This window comes from Chrysemys picta, chromosome 10, assembly GCF_011386835.1.
Source record: "Chrysemys picta bellii isolate R12L10 chromosome 10, ASM1138683v2, whole genome shotgun sequence".
Classification (NCBI taxonomy): domain Eukaryota; kingdom Metazoa; phylum Chordata; order Testudines; family Emydidae; genus Chrysemys; species Chrysemys picta.
In genome coordinates, this window is record NC_088800.1 from 60,493,941 (window position 1) to 60,515,332 (window position 21,392).

At 41.9% G+C, this 21,392-nt stretch overlaps 2 protein-coding genes across 39 annotated transcripts in view; one reads left to right on the top strand and one right to left on the bottom strand.

Moving 5' to 3' along the window:
• The window catches only part of RBFOX1 (RNA binding fox-1 homolog 1), a 2,478,424-nt gene that overhangs the window by 1,745,307 nt on the left and 711,725 nt on the right, over positions 1–21,392 (top strand). The gene's annotated exons all lie outside the window — the stretch shown is intronic.
• On the bottom strand, positions 18,358–20,634 carry LOC135974041 (uncharacterized). The gene is made up of 2 exons (XM_065559920.1): positions 19,922–20,634; positions 18,358–18,927 (listed from the first exon to the last, which is right to left on the bottom strand). Exons 1-2 carry the CDS (start codon positions 20,496–20,498, stop codon positions 18,452–18,454), a joined length of 1,053 nt encoding a protein of 350 aa, XP_065415992.1. The 5' UTR covers positions 20,499–20,634; the 3' UTR covers positions 18,358–18,451.

Here is a 21,392-nt window from a genome sequence, read left to right on the forward strand (position 1 = left end):
GGCCTGCCACTGATTCTGAGAGGGTTTTCCTTTTGGCTTTTATGAGAGTTTCGTGATATCATCCTGCATGATTGTGCAATGGTTGTAAAGCATTCTGAAAATGAAAATTGTGAACTGTTGCTGGCTGTTAGCACAGTAGGGTATACCATGCAGTTCCATACGCTAATTTATATTCCTTTTTTTCCTGTTTTCCTGTTTTTAAATATTTTATTTACCATTTATAATAATTGGAGGCAGTTGAAGGAAAACACATATATATATATTGAGATTTTGAAAACCATCTAATGGATTAGGATACCCCATTCTCACTTAAGGGAAGTGGATTTCCAAACCTCTAGGTGTGATTTTGAAAATCTCATTTGTATGTACACAATATACATTATTATAAAAACAACATTATGGATATTTCTAAAGTATTTTAGTTGTATAGTTCCTGGAAAAAAAATTCCCATCAGAGATTATTTACTAAAACTGCCATCCCTACATAATATTCTGCTACATTCAGTACTTACACAAATTTTCATTTTTTAAAGTTTTTTTTTAATATAAAATATACAATTTGATGGTGATATCTACAAGTAATGTATAACTGAGAAATTGCATATTCTGGTGGCTAAGGAAAAACTAGTGAAAGAAAAAATACATTAGTTCTTGATTCTTCCTCACATAAATTGATGTTAATAGTATGACTTATTTCTAGTGTCAAATCTTAATTATCAACCCTGGTGCACAATTAAAATATAGGTACTTTTATAAATCATATATGCTCAGTGAGACAAAATCAGTTCACAAAATATTCATCCTCAAAAACTATACTGCAGTTGTGTATGGAAGGAAATGCCTTGTTTGAAAGAAAGAATTTGGTTTGTTTAAATGTGGTTTAGGTGTAATACAAGATGGAACAGATTGTTTTGCATAAGTAGTTAACACATATTTAAAGGGACCATTCACTATGAAATGGCCTGTTAATACTCCTCCAGTCATAGGGAGGAAAGGAAGCCAGGGAGAAGTGCTGGGGGTGGAGGGTGTTATTAGTGGGTTATAGATTGTTGTAATAAGCTATAAATCTAGTATCTTTTTTCAATCCATATGTCTAGCAAAGTTATGAATTTAAGCTCCCAGGCTTGCCTTTTGAAAGTGTTGTGCAGGTTTCCTTTGAGGATTGAGAGATTAGATATAGAGTGATCACTTCATGGCTTAATGAGCCATAGCTTAATGGGTCAGGTGCACTGTCTACACTGCCACTTTACCGCACTGAAACTTGCATTGCTCAGGGGGGTGTTTTTTCACACCCCTGAGCGAGACAGTTTCAGTGCTGTAAAGTGGCAGTGTAGACAAGGCCTAACACTACAAAATTAAGTCAACCTAATTTACGTTGGCATACAGCCACCACCGTTATTAAATCACTTGTGTATATGTGCACACTGGGCTCTGAGTTGTCAGTGCGTATCCTCACTGACCACGCTTGTACTGATTGTATTGTTAGTCATAGGCGCTGACTCCATGGGTGCTCCGGGGCTGGAGCACCCATGGAAAATATTGGTGGGTGCTCAGCACCCACTGGCAGCTCCCCATGGCCCCGCCCCACCCCCCTGCTCCAGCTTACCTCCACCGCCGCCGCGTCCTGCTTCACACCCCCCCCCCAGCGCTTGTGCCACGAAACAGCTGATTTGTGGGGCGGGGAGGAGGGGGAACGTGGCGCGCTGGGGGAAGAGGTGGGGCCAGGGCGGGGATTTGGGGAAGGGATCCAATAGGGGCAGGGTGGGGGCGGAGTTAGGGTGGGGAATTTGGGAACGGGGTTCGAATGGGGGCGGGGAAAGGGGCAGCGGGGTGCAGGCTCCCACCAGCGCCAGAGAAAGTGGGCGCTTATGTTGTCAGTGTGGGGCATTGTGGCCCTGAAAGTCTGTAACAGTTGGCATAGGCAACAGTGTCTGCACTGACACTGTGTTGACTTAATTACATCGACTGTGACTCTACACTGCTCAGGACGATGGTGTTAATAAATCAGCGCAGAGAGGCACTTCGGCAGGAGCTAATTTAAGAGAAGAATCTTCCATCTAGGTTGATGCAAGGCAGATGACGTCGACCTAACCCTGTATTGTAGACCAGGCCTAAGTTACGCAGACCTGAGGAAAAGCTCTGTGTAAGCTCAAAAGCTAGTCTCACTCTCCAACAGAAGTTGGTCCAATAAAAGACATTACCTCACCCACCTGGTCTCTCTAATATTCTGGGACCAACACAGCTACAACACTATTGTGTACATGTTTGATCTATGTTGGAAAAAGTATTAATGCAAGTGAAAACTCTCAATAATCTGTGCTAAATAAGGAGAATTAATCAGTTTTGTTATTGTTGCTACAACGTGATAATTTGTTACAGAGCAACTTTTTTGCTTATTAGAAGTTATTACTGTTTCCGATTCAGGAGTGATTAACATTCCTCGACTAGATTGATAGTCTGAGAGAAAGGAATGTAATACTTCACTGTTGTCTTCTCTGTGTTAAGTATGAACTGGGAATTCATGAAAAATGTGAGCGACTGCAGTGTATGAACTTAAATGATGAACTGTGGTTTATTTACCATCTGGCTTTTAGTCATTTTCACCCTCCTTCATGTCATGAAAATTCACTTTCAGTAGCAAAGTATTATAAAAATCTATATCTAAAATTGTTGTCTAGGAAGTTATTGAGAATTTTAAACTATTTCCTTTTATATGATATATCTACAACCAATGTAATTATTCTATAGTTATCTGGGAAATACTGTACCATATAAACACATAATAGATGCAATTCCTGCAGATTAACTTGTAGCTATATCGGAAGAACTTTGGACCCCATTCCCAGATGCTGTAAAGTGGCCTCATTTTACTGAATTCAATGAACGAATGGCACTTTACACCAGCTGGCGATATGGCCACTTTTGTCTTGATGGTATTCTCCATGTACCCACTTGGTCTATAGTTATGAGGTAGTTATTATGTGACTATTTGTGCCTAGTTAAACCAAGAGAAATGAAAATTATTGTGTTTTATTTGTATATTGTAAAGTGAATACATTGCCCATAAAAGTGCTGCCAGGTCAACAGCAGTGGAGAATGTAATCCTTGTATCAAGCTCAAAATAAGTAGAGTTTAGGCAATGGCAGGGTAAGCTTCTCACACTGCTTTCCCAGTAAAGATTAACCCTATTCTGGCAGAGGACACACTCCCCTAAAAGCAGTTATTCAGTCTCTAGGTGCATTTAGTCCTTGGTCTAACTGTTGAAATTGCAGATTAGAGTGTCATTACCGAAATACTGTGCATACGAATGAAGCAATGGAATGAATAACAGTTGTAGTGGTGATATGCAACCCTCTTCCAACAGGAACTGGGTCACTTTCAGGTCACACAAACAACCAGACAGTCATTTGATGGCAACAGATTTTGATCATTACTGACTAGGGTGAACAGACAACAAGTATGAAAAATCGGGACAGGGTGTGGGGGTAATAGGAGCCTATATAAGAAAAAGACCCAAAAATCGGAACTATCCCTATAAAATCGGGACATCTGGTCACCCTACTACTGACCTTGATCAAATTCATGTTTGTATGACCTCAAGCTAGAGTCCCCTGAAATATTAAGTGACCTAATAACTGCATTTATTATCCCAACCGATTCTTCTAGACCATGGGCTGGCAACCTTTTCAGAAGTGTCAAGGATCAGAGAGGTAGCCGTGTTAGTCTGAATCTGTAAAAAGCAACAGAGGGTCCTCTGGCACCTTTAAGACTAACAGAAGTATTGGGAGCATAAGCTTTCGTGGGTAAGAACCTCACTTCTTCAGATGCAAGTAATGGAAATTTCCAGAGGCAGGTATAAATCAGTATGGAGATAAAGAGGTTAGTTCAATCAGGGAGGGTGAGGTGCTCTGCTAGCAGTTGAGGTGTGAACACCGAGGGAGGAGAAACTGCTTCTGTAGTTGGATAGCCATTCACAGTCTTTATTTAATCCTGATCTGATGGGGTCAAATTTGCAAATGAACTGGAACTCAGCAGTTTCTCTTTGGAGTCTGGTCCTGAAGTTTTTTTGATGTAAGATGGCTACCTTTACATCTGCTATTGTGTGGCCAGGGAGGTTGAAGTGTTCTCCTACAGGTTTTTGTATATTGCCATTCCTGATATCTGACTTGTGTCCATTTATCCTCTTGCGTAGACTGTCCAGTTTGGCCAATGTACATAGCAGAGGGGCATTGCTGGCACATGATGGCATATATAACATTGGTGGACATGCAGGTGAATGAGCCGGTGGTGTTGTAGCTGATCTGGTTAGGTCCAATTATTTCAAATTTGGTGACAATATATACCTCCAGACCAGTGGCACCACTATGGGCACCCGCCACAGGACCCTCTGTTGCTCTTTTCAGAAGTGGTGTGTCAAGTCTTCATTTATTCACTCTAATTTAAGGTTTCGCGTGCCAGTAATACATTTTAACATTTTTAGAAGATCTCTTTCTATAAGTCTATAATATATAACTAAACTATTGTTGTATGTAAAGTAAATAAGGTTTTTAAAATGTTTAAGAAGCTTCATTTAAAATTAAATTAAAATACAGAGCCCCCCCGGACTGGTGGCCAGGACCCGGACAGTGTAAGTGCCACTGAAAATCAGCTCGCCTACCGCCTTTGGCACACGTGCCATAGGTTGCTTACCCCTGTTCTAAACTCTGCAATTTTTGTTACAAGTGATAACATTAAAAGAACAATGGGGAAAAACAGGCTTTTCATCACCCATTTGATGCATTAAAGCACTGCTGTCTTGTGAGAACTTGTGGATAACCTAGCATGGTATATACCTGGAAGTGTCCTCTTGTGGACATAAAATATAGAATCTTTCAGTGTCAGATCATGAAGAGGTGGAAGGTGCAGTGTAGATCAATCACTTGGGAATCATAATGTAGGACAGAGGTTCTCAAACTGGGAGGGCATAGAATGTATTCTAGGGGTGTGTGAGAAGCTTTAGGGGGAAAAAAAAACCTTACTGCATACATTCAGAGCTGGGTGGCCAGAGAGTGGCACTGCTGGCTGGATGCCTAGCTCTCAAGGCAGCGCCAGCACCAGCGGAGGAGTAAGAGTGCCATGATATGGTATTGCCCCCCTTACTTCTGTGCTGCTGCTGGTGGAGGTGCTGCCTTCAGAACTGGGTGCCTATCCAGTACCTGCCACTCTCCACTCTGCCTTCAGAACTGGGTGGCTGGAGAGTGGCAGCTGCTAGCTGGACACCTGGGGGTGGGGGATGGGCATAAACTACTACAGACACAAAGAAAGGGGAAGCACAATCAAATTAATTGGAGAACCCTGGTATAGGGAAAGATGGGTGGAACCAGAAGGGGGAAGAGTTGGCCTATTAGTTGCTTGCTTGCTTGGTTTTTTTTATTTAAAGTCCTCAAATGCCACAGTGATGAGCATGATGTATCTACCTAGGTAAAGAGATCCTTCAGGGCCAAAAGATATTGCCCATTTCAGTTTCCCTAATAAAGAGAATCATTACTGAACCTCTCAATGGCATAGGAAAACTGCTAATGCAACTTGGCCCAGACACGTTCCTTCCTCACTGTAGGAAAGCTTAAAGAATAGCTGCATCTTACTGAAGCTTGAATCACATGAAGACACATTACCTTGTTTGCAGAGAAAGAGCAAACACCCTCTCAAAGAGGAGAAAGGAAAGAAAATATCTAGGAAGGAATGATGCCAGGTAGGGCCGGCTCCAGGGTTTTGGCCGCCCCAAGCAGCCAAACAAACAAACAAACAAAAAAAGCTGCGATCGCGATCTGCGGCGGCAATTCGGCGGGAGGTCCTTCGCTCCGAGCAGGAGTGAGGGACCGTCCGCCGAATTGCTGCCGAACAGCTGGACGTGCCTCCCCTCTCCGAAGTGGCCGCCCCAAGCACCTGCTTGGTAAGCTGGTGCCTGGAGCTGGCCCTGATGCCAGGGGATCTTCTTCCAAGCTAACAAATGGCTTCAGGTATGTTCCAGGGAGAGCTACATGGGAGGTCATAAACTGTCTGACATTGCTGTATAGTTTGTGCTTGAAGTCAGTGGGACATAAGCAGGTGCTTTAGTGCTTTGCTGAACCTGGGCCCTAATCTCTTTCCCCATTTTTAAAAGGTGATAACACAGGAGGATTGTTAAATAGTTAATGTTTGCAAAGCTCTTAGAGATCCTTGAAGTCAATGGGAGTCTTTCCGTTGTTTCTAAGTGAATGCTGAATCAGGCTACTTGTTATGGTCACACACACGCAGAGCCAGCAATATACAGCAATCTGAAATTTCTTGACTACCAGCTTTCCACTCATTCCATTAGGCCCTTTCCCCCCCACATTCTTTCCTATACCTCCCTCCTGGGACTGCAGCGCACATTATTTTAGCATTGTTCGATGCACTGAAAAGCCAGGTTCTAGCTATACCCCCAAATCTCCACAGAGTATAGTCAAAAGCATTGGTGTTGAGAAGCAATGTCCCAATAAAAGTAAGAAACACTTCCAAACTCTCAGATCTAATAAAAACGTCTGATCCTGAAATGTTTATTTTATTCGTTTAAATAAAAGTCTGGTGAAAAATTGATCTTGAGAAAGTCAGTTAGATTGGCTGAGCTTTGCCCCAGGTTTAGTGGTAAGGAAGGGCAAAAATCTGATTTATACTTGAAAGCTGCCAGCCTTAATTATGGAGAGAGATTTTCTTGCTCCATATACTTGTGATAATAATAAACTCTGACTTGTTTCTTCTGTAATGAAAATCCTCTAAAGTAGGTAAACACTGTTTAATAAAGCAGAAGGTTAAACTTCTATTTAAACATCTCAGATGGGTTCTTTTGGAAAGAAGTGGTGTAGTCGTCACATAGTATGTGAGAGAATCACAAGTTAGAACATGATACTTTATGCCTGATTTGTCAGTGTTTTGTTTTATGCAGTGTGACTGTAGCCCTGTTGGATATCAGAGACACAAAGTGGGTGAGATAATATCTTTTATTGAGTTAATTTTTGTTGATGAGAGAGACAAGCTTACATAGAGCTCTTCTTCAGACTTGATGTATGCTAAACCTCAGACTTGAACACTTGTCTCTCTCACCAATAAAAGTTGGTCCAATCAAAAATATTATCTCACCCACCTTTGTCTCTCCGTTGTTTTGTTTTTCTATAAATGTTTGGGATTTTACCCTTTTATGGTGGCAATTTCATTCAATTTTATTAGTAGATTGAAAATCTCCCCCTTTCTCTCTTAAAATTATTATCTTGTTATATGAGAGCCAAGAAGCATGCGTCAAAGACAGTTGTGAGAGTATAGGTTGAATTATAAGGGTGCTTGCTATAATTCCATGTTGAGTTTGAACATAAACAAATTAGAGTTGTTAATTCTGTGAGTAGCTTTATTTAAATTAGGCTTTCTCTCAAACTCCCACTTTCAAATTCCCTCAGAAAACAAAACAATAATTTGCTGTATAAATAATAACCATGGGGACTAAATCTCTCCAGATGCCCCCATCTGGCACAGAAAATCTGGTTGATAGCATAGCAAAAGGCTTGGTGAATTTCCTTAGTTCATATATAGATTTAAATTAATACAATTTAGCAAAACTTTCTGTAATATTCATAGGCTATAGTATAATAATTATCAATAATATTAGGAATCTTATACTAACTACTTTTGTAACATATTTATCACATCTAATATTATCTCTGTATTAGACAAGAGTAGAGAGGCAACATCTATCCAACCACTTCCTTATATTCATAATTGTTTGTTTAACTTCTATAAAGGTTCTCTCCTGCCCTCAAGTCACTGTTTGCTCTATGAAGGTGAATACTATAGTTGAATGGTGATTTCTTCCAGCAGCAAAAAAGAATATAAATCCCTATTCATGATTTTATTTTTATGTTAAACCATTTTTACCAAAATACAATTTATTTTTAAACTTTAATGGCTAACACTTTGTATTCTATATGTCCCTTTATGCTCCCAAACTATGGCAGGTATAAGGTTAATCATCCATATTAGGAACAGCTTCACATATGCCTTAGGCATGACCTAGTATCTTTCTACAAACAGTGAGATGGCACCTACCTATATGACATGTTGTTTCCTCATCTTTGTTATTAACAGCTTCAGGCTATGTGTACATTCCCTCAGCTTCATAGGCCAGATTAGGTTGCTATTCCCTGAAAATGAGGTCAATTTCAACATATTTTCTCTTAAGTGGCACCACTGTTTTATTTTACCTAGGGAATGCCTCTTCAAGGAAGATTAGTCCTGGAAGTAGCAGGGTTAAGTTTTCAACTCTTAGCTTATTCTACTGCTTTTTTATTAATTCATCCATCTATTTCCTTGGGTGTAAGGAAAAAAAACAAATAAAAAGCACACTTCTAACTGCTGTTATATTTGGGAAGTAACAGCACACTTTTAAATAAAAATGATCCACCAAGGCTTTTAGGTTGAATGGATATATCTGATAGCACCCTTCATGCAAATACTTGTGTCTCAGCAGCAAATACTTATCGCATGAGAAAAACAATAACAATATTTGTCTGAACGAATTCTCATTGTCATATGGTGCACAAAAATTAAATATTTATACCTGCTCACTAGGGTAAATAACACTGCAGTCAATTACATTGTAGACACCTCCTAATGGCTGTTGAAAGCTGTAATAACATTGCAACTCACAAAACATCAGGTGTAAACAAATAGGAGGAAAACATCATGGGAAAAGAGCCTCTGGCCTATAGAAAATCTACCTTATTAAAATAAAATAATAATTTGAAATAATGAGATAGCTGTGGCTATTCTGATCTTTACTGTCTATGTGAGCTGTGGAGGGCACTGCACCAGTGCCCTACCCACAGAGGACACACACGGGCAGAATGACTTTGGGGTTTCTCACTGAAGTAACTGAAGTTACTCTTCAGTACTGGCCCAAGCCTGCCAAATGCTGTGAAAGGCAAGGCAGGATATCAGTCCTTTTGAGCTGTCTAATGCTCCCAGTTTAAAATACCCTTGTTCACCCCTTGGATCCTACAGGTGTAGTTTGCAGGGTTCTTATTAGCACCTTTGCATGGGGAATTTCTCTGTTGTCTTTACTCATCCCCTCTTACTGCCCTATGGCTGTAGAGTCTGTTATAAATACCTAAGGCACATGCAGACTCCACACAGGTTTGTATTTATTTCGTTTTCTCATCTTGACTCTCATGGGAAGGCATAGATTATTTTAACCTTTGAAGTCAGAGCCTACGTTCAGCTGGAAAAAAATATCAGTGATACTTCAGAGAAAACATAGACTGGAAGACTCTTGGGGCAGCAACTTTATTTTTAATGTAAAGCATTTAGCACGTTTGGGTACCACATTGTGATCTAGACCCCAGTTCAGCAAGCTACTTAAGAACATGCCCAACTTTAAGCCTATGTGTAGTCTCATTACTTCAACACAGGCTTTGCTCTGTACATTTCTCAATCTGAGCCATACTGGGGATATAGAATGAAAGCAGCCTCTCTTTTGCAAGCTGCCTTCCTTTGTGACTTTCTGGGCCCTCTTAATCCTTCTCAGTGTAGGGATTTCCTTGTAGGATTCTTTGGCCATTATTTCTAGTGGAACTGGCCTTTCTAAATTTGCCAGTCCAGCAGCTCCAGCTTTATAGTGGCCATTTTGCATCTAGCTGCTGTTTCTCTATCACTTCCCAATGGTGAGTATTCTTACCTCTTGTTATATTTCCCCCACTCCCATTTTTCTCTTTCTCAGCCCTGAAGATGTGGCACATTCTTCTCATGCAACAACCACCATTAATAATCAGAATACAAAGGGCACAGAATTTGAAAGAAACATCTCTTAAATGTTGTTTTGAACACTGATGATATAAATAAATGGACTCCTGTGTGAGTAACTACACTAAAAAAAAAAAAAGGGATCTCTTTGGCTGGGCTGGAATTATTTTCTCACAGTAAATGAATCCACTGGTATGTTATTTCTTAACAAACTTTGCCAAATACAATGTGATTCTCATAATTGCTCACTGAGGATCAAATTTAAAAAAAACCTCTCAGACCTCAGATTGCTAGGTAGCTGTTGCTGTGTGTATATCCCGTGCCCCAGTGTGCATTTTTAATCTCCTCCAAGAACTTTGGCAATCTGTTTCACAAGTAATCCAGTTCTCTTACAACACTTTCATAGTTTTGAGGGCTGTGGCAAAGAAAAAAGAGAAAAAAACAGGAACTCTCAGGATCTCCATTGTCTATACTACCGTAATTCATTATTGATAAAAATAGATTAAAAGGTAAAATTAAAAAACACAAAAACAAGAACAAAACCAAAACCGCCTTGTAGTATGAATAGTATACACAAATGAATGGTGTAAGGATTCTATTTTTATCTTAGTAGCTTATAAGTGAGGGTATAGAGCAAGTACCTGATTTCAGGCACTGCCTCTCATGGGATTTCAATTTATTATACCGATGAATTAGTAAGGGGCAAAATATAGTATGCCATTTATTAGAAGAAAGTGTGTGTGTACGACATCTATTCAACTGTAAAAATATGTGAGTGAAGTTCATTGGCTAAAGTCAGAGGCTCAGACAAGTTCTGTTCTGTTCTAGGTTCAGTTCCTAGCTCTGCTGTTGCCTTTCTGTGTGGCCTTTGGCAACTCACTTAACCTCTTCTCTGCAATTTCTATTTATAAAATATATATAAATATATAAAAAACTATACTTTCCTCATTGGGTGAGATGAGGCTTTATTAAGATTTATGAAGTGCTTTGAGTGTTGGTTTGAAGGTGCTACATTGCAAAGGGTCACTGCATATTGTTAGAGATGGCTGAAGAGGCATGGATTGCAACAAAATCTGAATTAGGTTCAATTGTGTGTTCTGGTTAAAGGAAAAAAAATAGATCAAGAGTTCTATTATCTGTTTTCTGTATGAAAATGTTTGCTTAAGGAAGTTTACCTAAAATTTCTAATGCCTTTTATAGATTTGACGACAGATGTAGGGAAGAAATGCCTTTATGAATTAAGCCAGTAAGGAGTGGGTTGTCATTTTATACAATATTTATGGATTTAATTTATACACAAGTACTTTAAATTCATGATTTATACACATAATTTTGGATTTATATTGCATGCCACTGATTTCCAGTTTAAGCCCATCATTTATAAACATCGGAATGAATTATAAATTATGCTTATTTGTAGAAAATATGGCTGATTAGTAAATCAGGACTTTTTCCTTTAGGTATAAAATTTTGTCTATCAATTCATGTATCTATATCTATATCTATCTCTCTCTATATATAGGAAATATGTCTGACTACAGACTAACCAACTGTTCTGAGCTAATGGCTTTTTAATCTTAGATTTTATTTCTATGGGGAAGACAGTTTTTAAATTAAATCAATATCAGAATTGGGGGGGGGTGGTATTTCTGGGAAAAGTGAGAGACTATGTTAAATAGATTAAAGGTCACATAAGAAATACATAAAATGCAAATGGCATTGAATCTGTCCAGCAAATAACTGTAAGATTATTTATTATATTTTATTGTCTTGCATTTATAATAGAACTTTCCATGCCAGAGGATCCTTAACCATACAAACAGGAATAATTTGATCCCCCACAGGAAATGCAGTCACCTGTGGGGTGGATGAAGGCAGCTTTTTAATAATGCATAACATCATTACACAACAATTCAGGTAAAGACTGCTATTAACACTTTATCCATTTTGAAAGTACACTGCAAGTATAAAATTAGGTTAGGGCTGTCAAGCAATTAAAAAAATTAATCGCAATTAATGGCACTGTTTAAATATTTTTGAATGTTTTGTACATTTTCAAATATATTGATTTCAATTACAACAGAGAATACAAAGTGTACAATGCTCACTTTTTTTTTTTTTATTACAAGTATTTACACTGTAAAAAAACAAAAAAAAAATTGTTTTTCACCTAAAAAAAAAAAAAATACTGTAGCGCAATCTCTTTATCATGGAAGTTGAACTTACAAATGTAGAATTATGTAAAAAAAACTGCAATCAAAAATAAAACAATGTAAATTTTAGAGGCTTCAAGTCCATTCAGTCCTACCTCTTGTACAGTCAATCGCTCAGGTAAACAAACTTGTTTGTATTTGCAGGAGATAAAGCTGCCCACTTCTTGTTTAAAATGTCACATGGAAGTGAGAATAGGTGTTCTCATGGCACTGCTGTAGCCAGCGTAGCAAGATATTTACATGCCAGATGTACTAAAGATTCATATGTCCCTTCATGCTTCAACCACCAATTCAGGGGACATGTGTGCATGCTGATGATGGGTTTTACTCGATAATAAGCCAAAGCAGGGTGGACTGATGCATGTTCATTTTCATTATCTGAATCATATGCCACCAGCAGAAGGTTGATTTTCTTTTTTTGGTGTTTCAGGTTCTGTAGTTTCTGCATTGGAGTGTTGCTCTTTTAAGACTTCTGAAAGCATGCTCCACACCTCATCCCTCTCAGATTTTGGAAGGCACTTCAGAGTCTATAACCTTGGGTAGAGTGCTGTAGCTATCTTTAGAAATCTCACATTGGTATCTTCTTTGCATTTTGTCAAATCTGCAGTGAAAGAGTTCTTAAAATGACCAACATGTGCGGGGTCATCATCCGAGACTGCTGTAACAAGAAATATATGGCAGAATGCGGGTAAAACTGGACAGGGGACATACAATTATCTCCCAAGGAGTTCAGTCACAAATTTAATTAATGCCTTATTTTTTTAATGAGCATCATCAGCATGGAAACATGTCCTCTGGAATGGTGGCCGAAGCATGAAGGGGCATACGAATGTTTAGCATATCTGACACGTAAATACCTTGCAGTGCCGGCTACAAAAGTGCCATGCAAATGCCTGTTCTCACTTTCTGGTGACATTGTAAATAAGAAGCAGGCAGCATTATCTCCTGTAAATGTAAACAAACTTGTTTGTCTTAGCGATTGGTTGAACAAGAAGTAGGCCGGAGTGGACTTGTAGGATCTGAAGTTTTACCTTGTTTTGTTTTTGAGTTATGCAAGAACATCAAAAATCTACATTTGTAAATTGCACTTTCACGATAAAGAGATTGCACTACAGTACTTGTATGAGTTCAATTGAAAAATACTATTTCTTTATCATTTTTACAGTGCAAATATTTGTAATAAAAATAATATATACTTTGATTTCAATTACAACACACACTACAATATTTTTGAAAATATAGGAAAAGCATCCAAAATGTTTAATACATTTCAATTGGTATTCTATTGTTTAACAATGTGATTAAAGGTGTGATTAATCCTGAATAATTTTTTTAATCGCGATTAATTTTTTTGAGTTAATCATGTGAGTTAACTGCTATTAATCAACAGCCCTAAATTAGGTATAATATAATTATTCAAATTAGAATTCAGGTCCAGGTCCTGCAAGATCCCAAAATGCTTTACCAAGTACGCTCCTAATCCTGAAAAGATGTACACATGTTCAGTTTTATTAATTATTTTGCTGTGGTGCCTGAGAATTCCAGTTATGCATATAGAGTGGAATAAATATTGAGGAGATATATATACACACATACAGAGAGCATGAACAGGTGGGAGTTGTCTTACCAACTCTGAGAGGCCCGCAGGTCTGTCATTGAATGGCCAGACAGGTTAAAGTGTTCTCCCACTGGTTTTTGAGTATTATGATTCCTGATGTCAGATTTGTGTCCATTAATTCTTTTGCATAGAGACTGTCCGGTTTGGCCAATGTACATGGCAGAGGGGCATTGCTGGCACATGATGGCATATTTCACATTGGTAGATGTGCAGGTGAACGAGCCCCTGATGGTATGGCTGATGTGATTAGGTCCTATGATGATGTCACTTGAATAGATATGTGGACAGAGTTGGCATCGGGCTTTGTTACAAGGATAGGTTCCTGGGTCAGTGGTTTTGTTCAGTGATGTGTGGTTGCTGGTGAGTATTTGCTTTAGGTTGGGGGGGTTGTCTGTAAGCGAGGACAGGTCTGTCTCCCAAGATCTGTGAGAGTAAAGGATCATCTTTCAGGATAGGTTGTAGATCTCTGATGATGCGCTGGAGAGGTTTTAGTTGGGGGCTGAAGGTGACAGCTAGTGGTGTTCTGTTATTTTCTTTGTTGGGCCTGTCTTGTAGGAGGTGACTTCTGGGTACTCATCTGGCTCTGTCAATCTGTTTTTTCACCTGCTGAAGTGGAAGCCATTCAATGTCAGACCTGCGGGTGGCTATCTTACAACAGAAAAACTTCAGAAACAGACTCCAAGGAGAGACTGTTGAGCTGGAATTGATATGCAAACTAGACACAATCAACTCAGGATTGAATACAGACTGGGAATGGCTGAGCCATTACAAACATTGAATCTATCTCCCCTTGTAAGTATTCTCACACTTCTTATCAAACTGTCTGTACTGGGCTATCTTGATTATCACTTCAAAAGTTTTTTTTCTCTTACTTAATTGGCCTCTCAGAGTTGGTAAGACAACTCCCACCTGTTCATGCTCTCTGTATGTGTGTATATATATCTCCTCAATATTTATTCCACTCTATATGCATCCGAAGAAGTGGGCTGTAGTCCACGAAAGCTTATGCTCTAATAAATTTGTTAGTCTCTAAGGTGCCACAAGTACTTCTGTTCTTTTTACAAGATCTTTAATGGCTGTAAGTGATGAAGAAAATTTTAGGTGTGAAGATGAGAAAAGAAAGATTCCTCCCTTTGGAAGATGGATTATATCTGTTGTTCAAGAGGTGAATAACTTTGTTTATATGCCCTAGAACTAACACCAGCAGTGGGGATGAGGTAAAGATGCCAAAGGCTGATATGTATTTTCCTATTTTGCTTTGAAAAATACCTGCCCCACCTCTCTATTTATCTACCATGTATTAGAAGTAATCTGTCCCATAAGCCCAATAGAAATAAAAGTTATAAAAACTGCAATATTAGGAATTCTGACACTTAGCATGAAGTCCTGCACTAGAAGTGAGACAGAAATGGAGACACATCCTCTTCACAAATATTCCCATGTTCCAGGGGTGCTGGAACTAGGAGTGCGGGGGCTGCTGCCACACCCTATGGCTTGAAGTGGTTTCCATTATATACAGGATTTATAGTTTGGTTCAATGGCTCTCAGCGCCCCCACTATACAAATTGTTCAAATGTCCCTGCCGTGTTCTTTCTACTTTTCATTCTAGAAATAAAAATTGAGTTTTCCTCACTTCAAGCAAATGAATGTTTAAAAATTCTTTATTATTTGACTCGGGTGGGAAGTTTAGTACACATTTATTTGTCTGTTTAATTTCATTTTATTTCAGAATCTAGATACTAAAGTAATTTGCACTCGAGATAGACAGACCTCCAAATGGAAAGTGTTTGGGAAACAAGAGGTTAAGACCACTACAGCACATTGCAGAGTTCATGATTGAAATACGAGACTGTAGCATGCATGCAAAACCCACTTGCAATCACTGCATGTGGCATAATTGTATTTCTGTGTGGACTGAGCTATTAGTGCTGTGCAGTTTTTAACGGTATAACTTTTGTAATGGAAACACTAAAGACCTCTTAAGGTGTGGTTTATTATATTTTTGAATAATTTACTATATGCTGACTAGCTAATGTGTACATTACAGTTAGACTGTTATGCCTGAGATGACTGGGAACATTAAGCAAAAAATATTATTGCATGGATAGGAATCTTACTTTTGTAACACTGCTGAAATGCTTAGAATTACATTTTTACATGGTACTGTGATGGAAATAAGAATGCAATAAATCCATTTCAGAGTTTACCCTCAGCCATGATCTTTTACTAAAAATGTATTTGTATTTAACATATTTATATCAAGATAATATTACAAGCATTACTTTTTCAGGGTTTCTTTTTCAGTAAAGTATAAAGGTTACTGTTATACTGGAAGGAAAAATAAGAACATGCAGAGTTTTATGCCTAACCTAATTTTATACCTAACCTAATTTAATTTTTTTTAGCTATCCCAACTTCTTAGGCCTTGTCTACACTACGAGAGTAGTTCGATTTTACTTGCATCGAATTTTTGTAATCGATATTGCAAAGTCGAACGTGTGTGTCCACACTAAGGACAGTAATTCGACTTTGTGCGTCCACACTAACGGTGAAAGCGTCGACATTCGAAGCGGTGCACTGTGGTCAGCTATCCCACAGTTCCCGCAGTCCCCTCTGCCCATTGGAATTCTGGGTGTAGCCGGCAATGCCTTCTGGGTAACAAAATGAGTCGAGGGTGCTTTTGGGAAACTGTCGTCATCCGTCCATCACTCCCGCCCTCCCTCCCTGAAAGCGCCGGCGGGAAAACAGTTCGCGCGCTTTTCCAGTCATTGACAGCGCGGACGCCACTGTACTCCGAGCATGGAGCCCGCTGCGACCATCGCTGCAGTTGTGGCCGCTCTCAACGTCTCGCAGCTTATCATAAAGGTTTCCCTGAGGCAGATGCAGAAAAGTCAGGCGAGGAGGCTACGGCACCGCGGTGATGTCCTGAAGTCTGAGAGTAGCACAGACCTGTCAGAAAGCAGGCGACCCAGCGCCGAGGACATCACAGTGGCAATGGGTCATGTTGATGCCGTGGAACGGCGATTCTGGGCACGGGAAACAAGCACTGAGTGGTGGGACCGCATAGTGCTGCAGGTCTGGGATGAATCCCAGTGGCTGCGAAACTTTCGCATGCGGAAGGGAACTTTCCTGGAACTTTGTGAGTTGCTGTCCCCTGCCCTGAAGCGCAGTGACACCCGGTTGCGAGCTGCACTGAGTGTACAGAAGTGAGTGGCCATAGTCCTCTGGAAGCTTGCAACGCCAGACAGCTACCGGTCAGTCGCGAACCAGTTTGGGGTGGGCAAATCTACCGTGGGGGTTGTTGTGATGCAAATAGCGAAGGCAATCGTTGATGTACTGCTGCCAAAGGTAGTGACCCTGGGAAACGTGGAGGCGATCATAGATGGCTTCGCAGCGATGGGATACCCAAACTGCGGTGGGGCCATAGATGGAACTCACATCCCTATCCTGGCACCGGACCACCAGGCCACCCAGTACATTAACCGAAAGGGCTACTTTTCCATGGTGCTGCAAGTACTGGTGGACCACAGGGGACGTTTTACCAACATCTACGTGGGATGGCCGGGCAAGGTTCATGATGCTCGTGTTTTCAGGAACTCTGGTCTGTTTAGACGGCTGCAACAAGGTATTTACTTCCCGGACCACAAAATAACTGTTGGGGATGTGGAGATGCCTATAGTCATCCTCGGGGACCCAGCCTACCCGCTAATGCCCTGGCTCATGAAGCCCTATACTGGCGCCCTGGACACTGAAAAAGAACTCTTCAACTACCGGCTGAGCAAGTGCAGAATGGTGGTGGAGTGTGCTTTTGGCCGTCTCAAGGGGAGATGGAGAAGCTTACTGACTCGCTGTGATCTCAGCGAAACCAATATCCCCATTGTTATAGCAGCTTGCTGTGTGCTCCACAATCTCTGTGAGAGCAAGGGGGAGACCTTTATGGCGGGGTGGGAGGTTGAGGAAAATAGCCTGGCTGGTGATTACTCACAGCCAGACAGCCGGGCGATTAGAAGAGACCAGCGGGAAGCGCTGTGCATCCGGGAGGCTTTGAAAGCAAAGTTCCTGAGTGAGCAGGGTAACCTGTGACTTTATAGTTTGTGTACTGAGAAGCTAAACCTGCCCCCGTTTCTTTACCCAGGTAATGTTGACTATCCTATCCAGTTACATACCCCCTTCACCCCCCCTCCAACACACGTGTCGAAATAAAAATAGTTCTACTTTGTTAAAGCACACCGTTTTCTTTAATACTGTTTTCGCGGGGAATTTTTTAAAACTGGGACGCAGACTGTGGTGCGGGGCGGGTGTAGTGTAGTGACGCGAATGCAGCTTCTAAACTCAAGGATTGACAGGCTCCGCTGCGGTGGGATGCTTGTTTCAACGGAGCCTGTCAACCCTCCTGATCGGGACTGTGTGTATGGGGGGTCTATTTGACTTTGTGGCAGGGGGAGGACGGTTACAGATCCCATGCTGTGTGGCTCTGTGATCCTGCCTAAGGACCGGCGCTTAAGATCTGTAACTGCCCTCCCCCGCCACAAAGTCACAGAGCAACCCACCCCCCCCCAACATTACATGAAAACAACCTCCCAGACTAACCGGGGCAACTAGTCACTGCATCACTGCACTGTGTATGTGCCCTGCTGCTGTGCCTGCCCCCGACTATGTACCCTGCCAAAGGAGACTGTCCTGTCCAATTACCAACCCCCTTTCCCCTCCTCCTCCAAAAGAACATGATTGAAACAGTAGTTAACAGAAACGAATTTTTTATTATCAACTACACATGGCATTGGGAGGTGAAACTTGGACGGGGGCTTGTGTCAGGCGGGAAGGAAAGAACTTTTCAAATTTTGGGAAATGAGAGCCTTCTGCTACTAGAGCTCTCTGCAGGGGTGGAGTGAGACTTAGCAGGGACTCTGCCGCCTCTCCTTCTTTGCACTTTGGGTGAGGTGGGTATGGGACTTGGTGGCGGGGGAGGGCGGTTAGAGATGGACTGCAGCGGGGCTCTGTCCTCCTGCCTCCGTTCCTGCAGAACATCCACAAGGCGCCGGAGCGTGTCCGTTTGCTCCCTCAGTAGTCCAAGCAGCGTTTGAGTCGCCTGCTGGTCTTCCTGCCGCCACCTCTCCTCCCGATCCATGTTGGCTTGGTGCATTCGGGTCAAGTTCTCCCGCCACTGGGTCTGCTGTGCTGCCTGGGCTTGGGAAGAGGCCATAAGCTCAGAGAACATGTCCTCCCGTGTCCTCTTCTTCCTACGCCTAATCCGCGCTAGCCTCTGGGAGTGTGATTCCAGGCTAGGTTGTGAGACAGTCGCAGACGGGGCTGTGGAAATGGGAAAAAGGGAGTGAATTCCTCAGAAAGATAAATGTAGTTGTGAACAAAGAACATAGTCTTTCTCTGTGAACAAGACCATGCACAGCACTTTTCACATGCGCACTCAGCACAAGGTCGAATTCTCGGCCTTCGCATTCAGTGCCTGGGGTCTTGAACAGCACATTTGAGAAGCGAGGCAGCACAACGGAATTTCTGTTGCAGGCAGACATGGTAAGCCGTACACTTGTGGCAGTTCAAAACTTTTATATTACCACTGGCCTCATTTCACATTTAAATCAATGTCAGTCCCTGCTGCCAGCAATCCGGCAAGCGGGAACTCTGCCCCTGTCCCACCCCCTCGCGGCTGTCCCCGGGAACGATCCCTTTCAGCTGCCCCTCTCCCGCCTCCACCGCGTGGCTGCAAACCAGCGGTTACAGTTCTGTAAAGGAACGGGCAAGCAGTCCCAACACTAACATTCCCCTACCTAATTAAAAGCAGGTCACCATGGCCGACATCACCTTGATGAGGATCTCCGAGAGCGACAAAGAGAGAATGCTCCGGGAAAGCCTCCAAAGACCAGGGCCGTATGCCGCCCTGCTGTGCAGAGCAATGATCCCCGAGTACTTGATAATCTCGTGGCGCGGCAACGTGTCGTACTTCGGAGGACCCAATAAGGCCGCTCTCCCCAAGAACCTCATGCAACGGCTTTCAAGTTACCTCCAGGAGAGCTTCATCGAGATGTCCCAGGAGGATTACTGCTCTATCCCCGGACACATAGACCGCATTTTACTGTAGCTGCAGTAGCAGGGAATAAACAGTAGAGCGGCTTGTGCAGGACAATCACTGAAAACCGGACATTGCTAGATTTCTTTTCAAAACTTGCACTGCCCCTTACTAAACCGTTAAGCGCCTAGGGCACACTAATCATGAACAACCCATTCTTTTAATTGTTAATATTCCTGTTTTGTTAAAAATAAATGTTTAGATGTTTACAACACTTACTGGCTGATCCTTCACCAGATTCTGTGTCCGGGGTAACGGCTGGGGACGCTTCGTAGGGGATCTCTGTAAGGGTGATGAAGAGATCCTGGCTGTCGGGGAAATCAGCGTTGTGAGAGCTGCCGACTGCCTCGCCCTCCTCATCTCCTTCCTCATCTTCCCCGTCCCCTAACATGTCCGAGGAACCGGCCGTGGACAGTATCCCATCCTCAGAGTCCACGGTCACTGGTGGGGTAGTGGTGGCGGCAGCACCGAGGATGGAATGCAGTGCCTCGTAGAAACGGGATGTCTGGGGATGGGATCCGGAGCGTCCGTTTGCCTCTTTGGTCTTCTGGTAGCCTTGTCTCAGCTCCTTGATTTTCACGCGGCACTGCGTTGCATCCCGGCTGTATCCTCTCTCTGCCATGTCTTTAGAGATCTTCTCGTAGATCTTTGCATTCCTTCTTTTGGATCGCAGCTCGGAAAGCACGGACTCATCGCCCCACACAGCGATGAGATCCAAGACTTCACGATCAGTCCATGCTGGGGCTCTCTTTCTATTCCCAGACTGCACGGCCATCACTGCTGGAGAGCTCTGCATCGTTGCCAGTGCTGCTGTGCTCGCCACGATGTCCAGACAGGAAATGAGATTCAAACTGGCCAGACAGGAAAAGGAATTCAAATTCAAATTTTCCCGGGGCTTTTCCTGTGTGGCTGGTCAGAGCATCCAAGCTCGCACTGCTGTCCAGAGCGTCAACAGAGTGGTGCACTGTGGGATAGCTCCCGGAGCTATTAGCGTCGATTTCCATCCACACCTAGCCTAATTCGACATGGCCATGTCGAATTTAGCACTACTCCCCTCGTCGGGGAGGAGTACAGAAGTCGAATTAAAGAGACCTCTGTGTCGAACTAAATAGCATCGCAGTGTGGACGGGTGCAGGGTTAATTCGATTTAACGGCGCTAACTTCGACATAAACGCCTAGTGTAGACCAGGCCTTATTTATGTGTATTATGATAGTGTTTAGAGAGTGCAACAAAGATCAGGGCCATTGTGGTAGGCACTGTGCATACATATAGCAAAATACACTAGGGGACTAGTTTTCCTTTCTCATTAGCAATTGAAAAGAACAAGTGTGAAGAAACTGGCTAAAATCAAGTCACTACTCAGGTCATACGCTTTTAAAAGAGTACCAGAGTGATTACTTCCTTAACCTAAGATATCTAGATGAACGTTCTCTAAATCAGAGATTTGTAGATATGTAACTGTACATGGTTCTGACAAATTTCGGTGACTGTTGTTTCTTTACAGCCATTTCCGCTGCACAATGTCCGGTCTCTGACCGAACTGTGTAATGCTCCTCCACTGCAACACCCACAGTAGGGGACCAGAGAGATTAGGAACCCATGAGTTTCTACACAGAAAGTTTCAAAATCAGACCAGCAAAACCAGACCTCTCTTCCTTAATCACTTTTTGTTTGTTTTTGTCTTTATAT